At 39.6% G+C, this 16110-nt stretch overlaps 1 protein-coding gene across 3 annotated transcripts; it reads left to right on the top strand.

Moving 5' to 3' along the window:
• The first annotated feature begins 9283 nt into the window (after window positions 1–9283).
• Window positions 9284–12896, top strand: gpr84 (G protein-coupled receptor 84). 3 transcript variants are annotated; one of them, XM_083563644.1, is made up of 3 exons: window positions 9284–9430; window positions 10884–11596; window positions 11671–12896. In XM_083563644.1, exons 2-3 carry the CDS (start codon window positions 10885–10887, stop codon window positions 12174–12176), a joined length of 1218 nt encoding a protein of 405 aa, XP_083419770.1. In that variant the 5' UTR covers window positions 9284–9430; window position 10884; the 3' UTR covers window positions 12177–12896. The 3 variants fall into 3 exon arrangements, with proteins under 3 accessions (XP_083419770.1, XP_083419772.1, XP_083419771.1); XM_083563646.1 differs by having other exon boundaries at window positions 10884–11650; window positions 11713–12896; XM_083563645.1 differs by having other exon boundaries at window positions 9317–9424.
• Window positions 12897–16110: the final 3214 nt, after the last annotated feature.

The raw sequence follows: 16110 nt of genomic DNA, 5'->3' as shown, positions 1-16110 counted from the left end.
TCAAAGATGAAATATTTCCCTCCTAGAGGGTATAGTTCCAGTTGGGTTAGCTGGCTGCTTTTAAATATTTATAAAAAAAAAGTAAACATTTCAAAGCAGCTAGCTAACCCAACTGGAACTATACCCTCTAGAAGATCATGGGCCAAATCTGGGGGAAAACCTGCAGTGACTTTAAAACCCATTAGTCTTCAGCGCTGCGCCCGTGTGATGATATCCCAGCGTTCTCAGGTGTTAATGATTAGCAATAGATGAAATAAAAAGGGAGAAGAGTAACATGACTCACTATACATCATTCTAAAGCTCTAAGTCTCAAGCAGCGATTTCAGATCTCTGTTTTTCAATGGAAACATATAACGAATGTATTTGCTGAATGTGTGTAAGCAGTACACAACAACACAACTACTTACATTATTATTGTAATAACGAGTCACAAACACATCCACTGCTGCTAATCCCGGTTTATTAGGAAAGATGAGGCTCCACTGAACAACATGCCGTAAATCATTTCTGCTCCAAACAAACAATAGTGTTGTATTTTAGATGGTTATTCTTTTGTTTACACTGAACTTCGGATAGTGTATTGTCTGTATATATTTATATATAACTTTCACATAAAAAACGACATCTTTCCAGTAAAAAAATTTATGGCTGGTAGAATATAGTGTTACAAAACAAATGACTACACACACAAAAAAACAACAACAACAACAACAACAAAAAAGAGGCGATTTTACATCTGTAAGTTACAATAAATCTCCCTTTACAGTTTTATACCATGCTATGTTTTTTTGCTTGTGTGTGTGTGTGTGTGTGTGTGTGTGTGTGTGTGTGTGTGTGTGTGTGTGTGTGTGTGTGTGTGTGTGTATTGTTGAGATTGGAATGGCCGTACATCAATATGAATGGTCATGACTGTAATACAAGAGCTTGTCTGCTACCTGGCCATCAATATGAATGCCAACTCAATCAATCAATAGCCCCAAACATGTAGAACAAAAGCCTTTAATGGTCAGCAATTCATTACTATGCAGACTGTATGAATAAGATAAGATTGGATAAGATAAACCTTTATTCGTCCCACAGTGGGGAAATTTCTAATAGAGTATGAATGATCAGCTGAGTTTAGCAGGTGTCTCTCAAACAGTCTCAGATAAATGTTTGTAGAAATCTCATTTGTTATGAAAATCTTTATAAAATTTAAAATATAAACTCATGAGACATGTGGCTTTTAACCCAATACTTTTCTGGATTGCTCCAGGACTGATTTTATGTATTTATATATAAAGAAAAAAAATGTTCACAGTACTTCATCATCTAAAACTTTTTATAACTATTGTCTTTTTGAGCAATATCAACTTGGAATAATGGACAGTAAAGCTCAAAGTGTTTTTTTTTTTTAAAGATATATAAATTGTGTTAAAATGTTTATCAGGAACTGTTAACATTTAAAGTTAGGTAGGGCATTTTCAGCTAACAGGTTATGTAGAATTTCCACAGGATTGATTATTTTGAAATTCTCTCTGTAATATTATGCACGCTTGAATGCAGTGACTAAGGGACCATCTTTTGAGGTGGCTTTCAGGAGAGAATTGGATGTTGACAGTGAACTGATGAGCTCTTTTATGACAAGCTGATCTACAGAAAGATTATTTTTCTGGAAGGTATCAAGAATCACTTGAGTTGATAAGGATACAGATGCAGAACTGATCATGTACTGCAAACCTGTGATAAGTTCATTAATAGCACCACTAGGAACTTGAAAATAATTTTCACGTTTTAGCAAAATAGACGCAAGTTTCAGCTCTACAGTCTTGGACAAATCTTTTTGTTCTGTGACAATATCCTCACTATCCAAAAGCTCGGCAATTTCCTCTTCAGCTGGCAATGCATCATCATCAAATTCAGAGAAAATTTGAGTCCCACTTTAACGTCCCCTGGTTTGAAGAGAGTAAATATTGTGCTTCCTATTTTAAATGTGACTTAAATGTGCTGTATACATTTGTCTGAAAGGAACAGTGCTCAAACCTACAAGGAACCGTGTCATTGTGTTTAAGGTGGTTATTGATGTGACTAAAATGATCTCATTCTGATGCTACATCGCTGCAAGAACACACATGACAACTGAATGTGGCTAAACCTGGCGGTAATTCAGCTTCCTCCTTAGCGTGGTAACGATTAAGATGCCTATGTAGCGCATTCCACGATTTAAATCTACAGGGACAATCGGAATAAGTGCACAGGAAACGATTACCGCGTCCATAAAGTCCATGCACTAATCTATAGTGCTTTAACAACTGCAAGCTTGACGACACTGTTATTCTGCAGTCCTTTCATTTCCACGTGCTATCAGTAATAAACGTGAGTTAGCAATAAGGGCCTAAAATAAATAAAAAAACTAAACTAAACTCTATGGTGCAGCAGACTACTAAATAGATGGATAACTTACATTAATTGAAGTCTGCAGACACCTACAGTACATTTCCTGGTATTAATCATCAGGATTGTAAAGCATTAAAACTCTACATTAAACTCTACACCCTACAATAAAACCACATGATTTCCTTGAGATACGCGAGTTAGCATTAACTGGCTAAAAATAAACAAACCTAAAATACCTTTTTTTTTTTTATTTACGCTAAAACGCAGCAGACTACAACAGACTGCAACTTACATTATTTTTACTCTACGGACACCTACAGTATTTTCCTGACAGTATTTATTAGGATGGTAATGAATTAAAACTGTCACGTGCTTTTCTTCAGAAACGTGATTTGGTATTAAATGTCTAAAATAAACCAAAAAACACAATCAATTACCAAACAGACAGATAAATGAAAGTAATCGCGCGTTTCTTCAGATCCGTTGCTCCGCCTTCCCGTGAGCAGTTACGCCAGTAGCAATGTGAGGTATTGTCCAAGCGGACTTCCTGGTTAGGAATGGGAGCCATGAGCCCCTGCCCCTGCTTCCTCCCATCATGTTATGATTTGCACAGACTATGTGGTATTTGGGACTTGAAGGCATTCAGCAAATCCAACAAGTCAACACCTCCCATGTGCTGATTGTAAGTGGATACTGCTGCAGGGCATGGGACCTCGATCTTTCTCTTTTAGCCTCTGTCCCATCTTTTGACATGAGATATAGGGTAAGCGCCAACCAGTTGTCAAAGTATTAAAAGTATTAAAATATTTTGATATTGGTTCTGTTAGGTGCAGTACTATATTCCCACTTGCCCCTACATCTGGAAGCTCAGGTGGATAGGCAGCTTTCCCAGTATAAATCTCAAAATTGTGTGGAATGCCGTCCTCCAAGAATTTGTAACCCCATTTTCTTGGTTTTACTGGGGAGGTATTGCTTGAATCTGCTCCTGCCCTTAAATGGTACTATTTGTTCATCCACACTTCTCGTCTCACACATAGGAAGTTCTTTAAACTTGGTAAGGATGTGATTTATGAAAGGCCAAATCTTGTATAGCCCATTGTAGTCAGCCATTCTTGTGGGCTGTAGACTGTTGTTGCTGCAATGAAAAAATCTATCGATTACCTCCCAGCAGGCAAGAGGCATCATATCAGCAACACATGCAATGCAATGTGTTAAAAAACGCATAAGGGTTTATACTGTGCATACATTCAGTCATGTGTGATGTCATAATATGTGATGACATAAAAACACATTGTCAGCAAAAACATCCTTTGAAACTACCCTCTATTGCACAACGTTGCCCTGAGGCAACAAAAAGAAAAACGTATTTTCTAAAAATGCAAAATAACAAAATCTTTAGACCATGACAAAAAGCTTCTCTATGCCTTCATACATGTTACAGTTAATTTCAATTCACATAAGATTTCCAAAGTAAATAATCTTACCTTGTCCTCACACCATGTGCTCCTGTGACCATGTGGCAGAAAAGGAAGTCCTGCCTTCAAATAATGATGGATACTTATTGGATTGTTCTTTGATACTTTTGAACTATTCTAGTTGATTGCAAAATAAAAATTTAAAAGAGACATCCATTAGATTTAGGGCTTAAGAAAAATTTTTGTTGCCCGAGGGCAATGCCATGCAGTAGAGGGTTAAGAGTTATAGAGTTACAGGCTAGTTTCCTTGGCCTCAACACAAATCGAAAGTCCAGAGACCCACAAGGAAGTGGAGGTCCCCCCTTCCTAGTTGTGTTCAGCAAGCAGGCTGTCACTCGCCTACACCCTCATCGACAATGGGAAAGCGCTATCAACCTGCCAAAGGGTCGAATCTACCCGGTATCCATCCCAGAGTGCGCAACAATGGAGGTCTACATTCAGGAAGCCTTACAACAGGGCTTCATCACCCCATCCTCTTCTCCAGCGACTTCCAGCTTCTTCTTCGTGGAAAAAAAAGGATGAGGGGTCTCAAAGTAATCAAGGAATCAAAGGCTAAGTTTGATACCATGCCATTCTATTGATTGTAGACTTAATTTTTTTTTTTCATTTTCAATGTGTAAAGCTTTCTTGCAGTATAGAGAGTGGTTGACGCTGCCTGATTGTCTAAATAAAAGTCGGAATTGTGAGAAAAATAGTCGGAATTAGGCAAACCTTTTTTTATTTGGAGAAAACTGACTTCCATATGAAGCTTCTCCTCGCTCCTCGCTGTTTTCTCCACGTTCTTCCATTTTTTTAATTCTGCAGCATCTTCTGTTTTCCTGTCCAGAGCGCTCCAGAGTTTAGCAGGTGGTGCATCAGTAATAATGGTCCGTGAGGAAACACTGTGCTCTATGTGTAGTTAAATTAATTTATTATTTTTTATTAGTTATTATTTGAATTAACATTTCTTCTTCTTTTTCTTCTTCTGCTCCTGTTTGGGGTCTCCACACCGGATCATAAATCTCCATCTCAATCTGCCTCTTTCAAACCAACCACCTGCATGTCCATAAACCTTCTCCTTGGCCTTCCTGTCCTTCTCCTGTCTCACTTTTACACTTTGCCCCAAAAGAAACACAGGCTGGTGAGGGAAAGTGTGTTTATAGCTGCTATAACGTAAGTGAAAACAAGAATGAACTCGTTTCAGATCATTCAGACACTTTGGGGGATGCAGTTACAGAAAAAGAATCAATAATCTGGCTGGTAAGAGGAACAGCAACCACATCTACTGTACATGGAATGTTGCTAGAGAAAGAGAGGACATTTTGAGCTTTATGCTGAGTGTGTGTGTAAATTCCTCACCGAATGTTTTACACACACACAAACACATACATAGTGCATGAGTCGTGAATGTGACGTATACGAAAAGAGGAAGGAGAAAAAAATGGAGTTCGGGTTGATGCAGTGTTTCATCAAAAACTTTCCAACTTCTCCCAACTCTCTGAACTGTAGAACACTCGCTCAACCCACTTCCTCATTTCTGAGAGGCTGCACTTCTTCATTTTTCTTTTTTTTTTTTTATCATTTCATCTTCATCTACAAAACAAACCACAATCTAATCTTCAGGGCAACCACAGATAAAAAAAACACATCCTGTTTTATTACTCATCTGTAATTTCTTATATTTTTTTTATCATCACTTTCACCATCGGAGAAAATCACTGAAGTGGTGGAAGTCCAAGGGCGAGATCTTACACATTTCAGCTCCATCACAATAAAACAGAAATGTAAATCTGCTGATGTTCCACATGAACAATGAGAACATCTTAATTTAACAAATTAAATTTTGTGAAGACACACAAATACCATGGATTCTTCCCTCTGAGTTCTTCTGTGATTAACCTCATATCCATCTTATTTTATACACAAACATCTGTCAGTGGTTCCATAAGTTCTTTACCATCTTTCTAACAAAGTTGACATACACAAAGGCTGAAGATATATTCTTCTGTTCTGTTTTGGAGATAGAAGTGGTGTACTTAAGAAATAAACAATTTAGCATCGAAACATGTAATCCCTCACTTTAGAATGCAGTATGCAGTTAGCATTGTCAGCTTTCAGGTTTTCTCTGAAACAAAAAACCCGTTCTAGATGGAAGCATTTGTTGCTCTAAAACCTGTATATAGCATTTAGCATCGATGGAGCCTACCAAATGAACAAACTGCCCATTCAGAGATGCAGCTTTTTAAACTGGGAGCTGATAACGAGCCAGACGGTCCCTCTCCTCTTTAATCCGGAGAACGTGGTGTTAATGATTTCCAAAAAGAAAAGAAAATTTTGATTCGTCTGACCACAGAACAGTTTTTCACCGGACGACTGCAATAACAATCAGCTCAGAAGGACGTTATGTGTGTGTTATGATTATAGTGAGATGTTTCTATACTGGATTTTTGACAAGCTGTTAACCACACACACACACACACACACACACACACAGTGGTTTACTGTTTCAGGAAAAGCTTTAGAGTCACAAAGTTAAACTCGACTCTGGACTTTGATCAGCTGTAAAGTTGACATTTTCACAATAAAAGTTTATAAACCCTCAAGTTATTTTCAACCAAAATTCCTGACAGAAGTGAGACCCTGAGATCACACACCAAATTCTCTCTTTCACTGCTCAGAGTCAGAGCCTGAGCAGTTCTGCTACAGTTTATCTTTCAGCTTTTTCCTATCAGGTTTCATTTTCTTTTTATTGTGCTTTCATTCATTTTCACTTCCTGTTATAGTATAACACCTTTTAATGAATGAAAGTAGAAGTTAATGAAGTTTGGAGAAATGGCTGGTCGAGATGGTGATGATGAGTTTCAGGTTTCATTCATGTTGCTACGGACTAAATATTTTAATTCTAGAAGAACTAAGTTCCCAATAACCTTGTGTTCTAACGCACAAACACACACACACACACACACACACACACACACACACACACACACACACTTCTCTTTTTTAAATACGTTAAAACAAAAGCAGGAAATCTGATTAGAGGAATTCACACACCTGAGGAAGTGCTGCAGCTCAAACACTTATTGTGTTTACTACATGATTTCAGACCCACACTGGACCACATGGTACACTCTGAGTTCTTCAGATCTTCCTCTTGGTGAAGAGTTCCAATTAGAACATTTTCTATTATCCAATAAACCGTTTTCTACCCTGAGTGTGTGTATTAAGTGTGTAAGTTTCAGCTCCAAATCTTCAATTTATTGCTCAATATTTTCACTTTGAATCTGTCTGGAGTTTTTCATATTTCAAGACTTCTTCAAGAGTTTATTGGAGAATGAAGGATTTCTGACCTTCTGACCAGTTTTACATTCAGCAAGTTTGTACATGTTCTAGTTTGTTTTTCATTTAGGGTAATTTATTATCTGAATATGTACAGAAGTGGGAGGAGTCTATGTAAATTTAGATGAATATATTGGCAACATTAGTACAGGAGCAATAAATTATTGGGAAACATACAATTTCCACCCATATGCGGTTCCTCCCCATTCCTCCTTAGTGTTACCACAAAGTTGGAGACACACAATTTTGTAGGACGTCTTTGGATGCAGGAGCATGAAATTTTGCCTTCACTTCAAATGGAAGACCCAAAACCTGTTCCAGCACCACAGTGTCCTTGTGCACAAAGAAAGCTCCATGAAGATCTGCTTTCCATGGGTTGGATGTGTTCGGAAGATCTCCTGCTATAGAGTTCCAACCCTATTGAACATCAATGTATGTGAATGCTGACTGCACCCCAGACCTCCTCACCACATCTCACCTACATTAGTACCTGACTTTACTAACACCCTTGTGGATGAATGAATCTCCACAAAGTCTAGTGGAACATCACAGCTCATTATAACAGCAAATGGAGACACAATGTGGAATGTGATGTTTAAAAAGTTTATGGTCCATATAATGTGCTAAACACAGTTAACACACACACACACACACACACACACACACACACACACACACACACCAGGAGAAAAAAACTATATTAGAAAATTAAAGATCCTGAAAACTCTTTTGTTCCTCTGGAGGAAAAGGATCTACATATTCTTATCTTGTATTGAAATAATCACTTAGAGAAGAAGAAGAAGAACTTGGTTCTAGGGTTCTTCTTAGAACATTTCAGGGTTCTCTGTAAAAAGAACAAACAAAGTTATTTTTAAAGAATGACGCATGGATGACGGACATTTAGTGAGAAGAAGCATTTTTGGAAGATAAATAAATCTCTTTGGGTGGGTGGAACAGGAGAAGGTCTGAGATTATCTCAATGTCACATATTTACACCCCCCCACTCCCCCAAACACTTCATTCACACCTGTTTCTCATGTAGCCACGCCCACCAATCAACACAAACAATAGAACCATTTAAGAGTTTTTTCATGCAGCACAGGATCTTCTGGTACTCGATTAGCATTTCTGATAGCCTTTGTGATAAATGTCACCATGGTGGCAGTGTGAAACCTGCAGGAATCTCATTCAGCCCTAAATTCATCAATATAGAAAATATTTTATACAAGTGTCTGCGGGTTCTGAGTTCTTTAGAATGTGTGAATGTTCTACAGGTACAGAACCCTACAGCAAAAAGCTTCTTCATCAGAAATGCTTCCAAGGAGAAGTTAAAGATGTTTAATTATCAAACCAAGATGTTAAAGAACCCCTAAAGAACCATTGGAGAACCCATATGTTCTACACATGCTCTATAAATTCCAAAGTATTGTTAATCATAACGTGTAGAACCTGTCCAATGTTCTACACAGAAACTTGAAGAGCTGTAGATGGTCCTAAATTAGCATGCTAGAAACTTGTTTAAATGATATTGAGATTTTTATGAGAACAACATAAATGCAAAACAACAAACACAAATTTAATGCATTAAAGATCAACAATAAACAAACAAAGCAAACAAATAAATGAAAGATGAATCTCAGCTTCTAATGCAACAGCAAATGACGTAAATCGAAGCTCCGGGTGTTAACAAACTGCAACAAACCACAAAAAGATCTTGATTTAGCATGATGACAAAATAAAAAATAAAAAAAATGAAATAAAAAAAGATGTGAGATGAAGTAAAGCTGGTGTGGAACATCTGAGGAACTTCCTCATGACATTTTACACTCCAGGTCAGGAATAGACAGAAGAGGAATAAACGTTTTATCAGTTTTATCAGCTCTAACTGGGCTTCTTCTCAGGGTCTGAGATGGTGTGTGATGCAGAACCAGAACTTTTCAGGGTTCTGTTATTAAGGTTCTCCACACGGTTCTCCACACGGTTCTCTGTGTTTATAAATATCACGCCGGGAAAATTCAGTGTTTCTACATGGGACAGATGTTTGACACGACTTCCCTCCAGTATTGAGAAATGAAGCTCTCTCTCTCTAACACACACACACACACACACACACACACACCCTCAGTATTTTATGAACTGAGACAAGCCGAGTGGGAGGAGATAAGTGAAGTGAACAGAGAAACACTGAGAGACGAGTTCATTTAAAGCTGAGGATTGAGGGAGAAAGAAACACAAACATCTACAGAAACTCAAAGGTGAAGGTAAGACTTTCATTTTCTCTCATTCTTAAGGTTCTTCACTTTAGTTGTTTTTTAAGCTAAAGCAAATGTCAGTGTTTGGTTACTCAACTGATCCTGAAAGAACCTTTGAAAGGTCGAATCACGGGTTCTAGGTGTGGAAAATTTTGAGCAGTAAAATGGAGTTCTTTCTGATATTGAGTAGCTGAGAACTTTTAATAGATGAAAGAACCCTTGAAGAAGCCTTTGTTCTAAGAGTGTGTGTAAGAACTGGGGGGACAAATAAATGTACATCTAGAACCTGCCAAGAATTAAACATTTAAGATGTTGATGGGTTTCTACTCGTAATTAGGTGACAGGAACACTTGAAGAACCCAAGTAGAAAGATGTAGCTGGATACCATGAGCTTGTTGATTTACACATTCACTTTTAGAAATATAACAAGTACCTCACATGATTGTTTAGATCAGGAAGTTGTGTTGTAGCGTATATCTTCTGCTACGGACATCTGAAGAACCCCTATGAAAATTCTCCTAAATTAATACCTTAAGGGTTAAAAAAAGACCTTTGAAGAAAACTGTATGTATATAAACAGTAAATGTGCAGTAGATTATAAAAAAAAAATCTTCTTGATATCTAGAACCTGTCTCGGGTTCTTTAAGGGGTTTCTTGGATAATTAAGAAGATAAGAACTCTGAGATCTCCAGCAAATCCTTGTACAAATTCAAATTTTAAATCAAGTACAAACGACAAAATTCCACATTTAGACCCATGTTAAAGCACACAGTTGTTTGGGTGATGAACATCTGGTGTTGAGAAGGTTTCAGTGCTATAAAGTGGAAAGGGAGAAGGTAAATATTTGAGAGTGAGCCATGTCTGAGTCACAGCAGGGTTTCTACAGGGCAACAAGATGCACGTTCTAAAGTAATCAGATTATTTCGACATGAAATTTACGTCTGTAGTGGAGGAGAAGGAGGAGGATGAGGTGGAGGAGAAGGAGGAGGAGTGATTCCTGAGTGAGGGACGAAATTAAAATAGAGCTCCAAGAAGCTGTCCGATGGACCCGATTTACTCTTCTCACTTTCATAACTACATTATTATCAAATTCAGAACCCTTAATAGTTCTTCACCGGTTCTTCTGGTCGACCGCTGAGACAGAAATCAAAATGATTCCAGGTGGAAACTTTTTTATCAGAATCTTTAATTATGCAAAGAATCCTTAAAGAACAATTCATTTATAAATAATTCAGAAAAGTGATAAAAAAAAATCCCTTTCTCAAATTTATTATTTAATTATTTTTAGTAAAAATATTTATTGGGGGGATACATTTTCTGATGCAACATAAATGTTTTAATAGAATTTTATTGACCCTTTTAAAAGTTTAATAAATTAAAAAATGTTTACAAATTGTAAATAATTAAAACTTTTTTGTAAATGAAATCCCAATTTTAACGCTACTTCCATTTCCTTCACCAGGATGTTGTTAAACACCACAGATCTCTATGGAAACGACTCATTTTCCTGCGCCCAGCCCTCGGTGGAAGGTTACCGATATTTCGGTGTGTTCTGGGGTTCTGTGGTGACCGTGGTGGGAACACTGGGGAACGTCCTGACGGTTTTAGCCTTTGCCACTGATGCCAGATTACGCACCCGTTTTAATGTCCTCATCGTGAACCTGGCGCTGGCTGACATTCTGTACTGCACCATCCTGCAGCCGGTGAGCGTCGACTCCTACCTGCACCTGCGCTGGAGGGGTGGAGCAACCTGGTGTCAAATGTTTGGTCTCCTCCTTTTCCTGTCCAACAGCGTGTCAATTATTTCGTTGTGCCTCATTGCTCTGAGCAGATACCTAGTGGTTGCTCATAGAAATTCCAAAGTGGCACGACTGTTGTTGTCTCGCCAGGGTGTCACTGTGCTCCTCATAAGTTCCTGGGCGCTTGGTCTTGCCAGTTTTGGCCCCTTGTGGCCCGTTTATGTCTTTGCACCTCAAGTCTGCACCTGCAGCTTTCATCGCATCAAAGGTCGTCCTTACACCACCATCCTTCTGTTTATGTACTTCTTCCTGGGGTTAGGCTTTGTAGGACTTTTCTACTTTCTGATATACCGCAAGGTGAGTATTGCCTCAAAAGCACTAATCAAGTACAGACCAAGTCGACGTTCCTCAAGACGCAAACAGCCAGAGCCTGAAGGCACAGATGGAGACGATAGCGGGATCGGTGTTGGAACTGCAGCGACTCAGAGCAGTGAAGTCAGTGGCCTGAAGGCACAGATGGAGACGATAGCGGGATCGGTGTTGGAACTGCAGCGACTCAGAGCAGTGAAGTCAGTGAGCAAGCTGTTGAGACAGACCACAGCAAGAGCAGCGTGAACGATCCTCAAACCATTCCTAGTGTCACCAAGACGGTTACTAATATATCAAATGGGAAAAAAACGTCTCCCAAAGCGGCAGCTCTTCCAACTCCTTCTCCATCTCCAGCCCAATCATCATCACCAGGTGAAGACAACGAGTTTAAACGTGTAACCCGGATGTGCTTTACCGTCTTCCTGTGCTTTGTAGGATGCTTCGCGCCTTTTCTGCTCCTGAACATCGCAGATAAAAAAAGCAAAGCTCCACAGGTGGTCCACATGTTCTGTGCAAACCTCACATGGCTTAATAGCTGCATCAACCCTCTGCTGTACGCTGCCATGAACCGGCAGTTTAATCAGGCTTATAAGGACCTGCTGGCCAAAGCTGCATGGCCAATCATGTGGTTATGGAAAAAGCCCTGAAGGACAAGTAGCAAAAGCTGCATCATCAACAACGGTCCTCACTGTACAACCAAAATCCAGGTGATGGAGCCAGACCTGATCCAACTCCTCCTATAAACCCTGACCCTAACAAAAACCTGCTAAACTACAAGGAAGTCTGAAATACAGAAAGTTCTTCCCATCCCCCAGTTTTTTTTTTTAAAGGTACAAGGATTTGGTTTAGGTCTGTCTCCAACCCCTCCAACTGTGCCAAAGTTTGAAGAGCTGGATCAGGTCAACTTCATTTTTGATTCATCTCAGCTGAGGTCCAAAGAACTGGATCAGCTCTGATTACACTTTGTTCTACTCTACCAAGATCCAAAAATCTAAATCAGCTCTTTCTCCTCCATCTGGACTTCTTTCAACTCTACCGATGTTTAAAGAGATGAATCAGGCCTGACTCCACCTTCCTGAACGTTTGGTTGCACCTTACTGGTACTTGTAGCCAGGTTTGGTCCAACTCCACCCTTCCAGAACTTTTGGTTCCGGACCATAGGCTACCTGCAGGGGAATCTGTCATGCGTAAACCAAGAGACTGAAAACTCCAGCGAGGTCTTTGTTTTATTTACTAACAGAGAAAAGAAGAGAAAACGCAATGAAGTGTAAACCGAAGCCTCCAGAGCCGAGCTGCTGTATTCAAATGTTTTTCTTTACTGTGTGTTTCGAAGCCTGTATACTTTTTATTAAAATAAAAACATTTAACCGGTTTCTTTCTCTGATGTCCCACAAGTTTGTTCTCCAAAACAAAATCAGATTACGTTAACGAGAAACCGCAAAATAAAAACCCCCTGCTGTCCTGAAGATCCCAAAAACATACAACATTCCAGCCTCAGTGTGACGCAGCACTGAAACTGGAGACTCCTTACAGACCAGTGCACCAGATCAGTTATTACACCCAGTGTTTTATTAGTTTATATAGAACAAAAGCATCCTTTGAACAAATCCCTGGAGCTGTTGCTATAGAAACACTAAAATATTGGTGTGTTATGATGTTCAGATGTTTTTACTCCCTGGTGTGTGTGTGTGTGTGTGTGTGTGTGTGTGTGTGTGTGTGTGTGTATCTATGTAATCTGCTGATTGCAATCAAAAGTTCACTTGTATTGTTTCCAACATTATGGCTGGAACATTACGACTGTGTTTTTATTAGTTAAGCTTTTCCTTGTCCATCACATGGTGCATACAGTGATGTGCAAAAGTTAGTGTCGCTTTTTAAAAGGGTTTTATCTTCACATAATGATGACAAATCTATAAATTATCATTGTATGTTTATGGTTGTATTTATAATGCGTAAATAGTTTCATAATACCTAATACAGTGAGGAAAATAAGTATTTAAACACCCTGCTATAATGCAAGTTCTCCCACTTAGAAATCATGGAGGGTCTGAAATTGTCATCGTAGGTGCATGTCCACTGTGAGAGACATAATCTAAAAAAAAAATCCAGAAATCACAATGTATGATTTTTAAACTATTTATTTGTATGAAACAGCTGCAAATAAGTATTTGAACACCTGTCTATCAGCTAGAATTCTGACCCTCAAAGACCTGTTAGTCTGCCTTTAAAATGTCCACCTCCACTACATTTATTATCCTAAATTAGATGCACCTGTTTGAGGTCGTTAGCTGCATAAAGACACCTGTCCACCCCATACAATCAGTAAGAATCCAACTACTAACATGGCCAAGACCAAAGAGCTGTCCAAAGACACTAGAGACAAAATTGTACACCTCCACAAGGCTGGAAAGGGCTACGGGGAAATTGCCAAGCAGCTTGGTGAAAAAAGGTCCACTGTTGGAGCAATCATTAGAAAATGGAAGAAGCTAAACATGACTGTCAATCTCCCTCGGACTGGGGCTCCATGCAAGATCTCACATCGTGGGGGTCTCAATGATCCTAAGGAAGGTGAGAAATCAGCCCAGAAATACACGGGAGGAGCTGGTCAATGACCTGAAAAGAGCTGGGACCACCGTTTCCAAGGTTACTGTTGGTGATACACTAAGACGTCATGGTTTGACATCATGCATGGCACGGAAGGTTCCCCTGCTTAAACCAGCACATGTCCAGGCACATCTTAAGTTTGCCAATGACCATTTGGATGATCCAGAGGAGTCATGGGAGAAAGTCATGTGGTCAGATGAGACCAAAATAGAACTTTTGGGTCATAATTCCACTAAACGTGTTTGGAGGAAGAAGAATGATGAGTACCATCCCAAGAACACCATCCCTACTGTGAAGCATGGGGGTGGTAGCATCATGCTTTGGGGGTGTTTTTCTGCACATGGGACAGGGCGACTGCACTGTATTAAGGAGAGGATGACCGGGGCCATGTATTGCGAGATTTTGGGGAACAACCTCCTTCCCTCAGTTAGAGCATTGAAGATGGGTCGAGGCTGGTCTTCCAACATGACAATGACCCGAAGCACACAGCCAGGATAACCAAGGAGTGGCTCTGTAAGAAGCATATCAAGGTTCTGGCATGGCCTAGCCAGTCTCCAGACCTAAACCCAATAGAGAATCTTTGGAGGGAGTTCAAACTCCGTGTTTCTCAGCGACAGGCCAGAAACCTGACTGATCTAGAGAAGATCTGTGTGAAGGAGTGGGCCAAAATCCCTCCTGCAGTGTGTGCAAACCTGGTGAAAAACTACAGGAAACATTTGACCTCTGTAATTGCAAACAAAGGCTCCTGTACCAAATATTAACATTGACTTTCTCAGGTGTTCAAATACTTATTTGCAGCTGTATCATACAAATAAATAGTTTAAAAATCATATATTGTGATTTCTGGATTATTATTTTTTGATTATGTCTCTCACAGTGGACATGCACCTACGATGACAATTTCAGACCCTCCATGATTTCTAAGTGGGAGAACTTGCAAAATAGCAGGGTGTTCAAATACTTATTTTACTCACTGTAAAGCTTTAATAAAGTGCTATTAATCATTTGACTATATAGTCATTTGGAGCCTGCATTAAATAGTGTTTTTTTTTTTTTTTTATTTCATCCATTAAATATATTCAGTAGACCACTTTACACCCTGAGCACTGTGAATAGTGGATTGTGATTGGCTGGAAGGAGTTCAGGTGTGAATAGTGGATTATGATTGGCTGGAAGGAGTTCAGGTGTGAATAGTGGATTATGATTGGCTGGAAGGAGTTCAGGTGTGAATAGTGGATTGTGACTCTCCACTTTACCGGAGCATCCATGAGTGTGAAACACAGTAAATGTCTTGATGGTTTCTGTTGTCATTTTGTCCTGAGGGTGCACAAACTTATGCTCATTCTAACACACACACACACACACACACACGCTGAAGATTGCGTTATAAATTCCTACACTTTGGCAAGCCGGGCCTTGTTCTGATGACACACACACACACACACACACACACACACACACACACACACAGAGCTGGTCTCTGTAACAATGTGGAGTAAGAGGACATCACGTATCTTACATACTGTACACACGTTATTTCTTACAAAGGTCACGTGTTTACTGAGAGGAGACCTTTATACCAACTTTCACTCAAAACATTTCAGCAGACTTAACTTCTAAAAATGACAAAATAATAATGACATAAATCCCTAATGCCTTATGGGGGGTCCCAGATCCCCCAGCCCCTCACAACCACCACCCTCAACCATAATCACATCATCGCCACCACCCTCAACCACCCTCAACCATCACAACCACCACCCTTAACCATCATCGCCACCACCCTCAACCATAATCACATCATCGCCACCACCCTCAACCATCACAACCACCACCCTTAACCATCATCGCCACCACCCTCAACCATAATCACATCATCGCCACCACCCTCAACCATCACAACCACCACCCTTAACCATCATCGCCACCACCCTCAACCATAATCACATCATCGCCACCACCCTCAACCATCACAAC

This window comes from Silurus aristotelis (assembly GCF_946808225.1).
Source record: "Silurus aristotelis genome assembly, chromosome: 2".
NCBI classification, from domain to species: domain Eukaryota; kingdom Metazoa; phylum Chordata; class Actinopteri; order Siluriformes; family Siluridae; genus Silurus; species Silurus aristotelis.
Note: the sequence above shows the minus strand (reverse complement) of the source record. Positions and strands in the feature narration are given on the sequence as shown.

Bases quoted from the DNA above. Each gene is read 5' to 3' on its own strand.
- gpr84 (XM_083563646.1), top strand. From the start codon at position 10,885: ATGTTGTTAAACACCACAGATCTCTATGGAAACGACTCATTTTCCTGC. The intron at 11,651-11,712 runs GTGAAGTCAGTG...TTGGAACTGCAG, and splicing joins AACTGCAGCGACTCAGAGCA to CGACTCAGAGCAGTGAAGTC.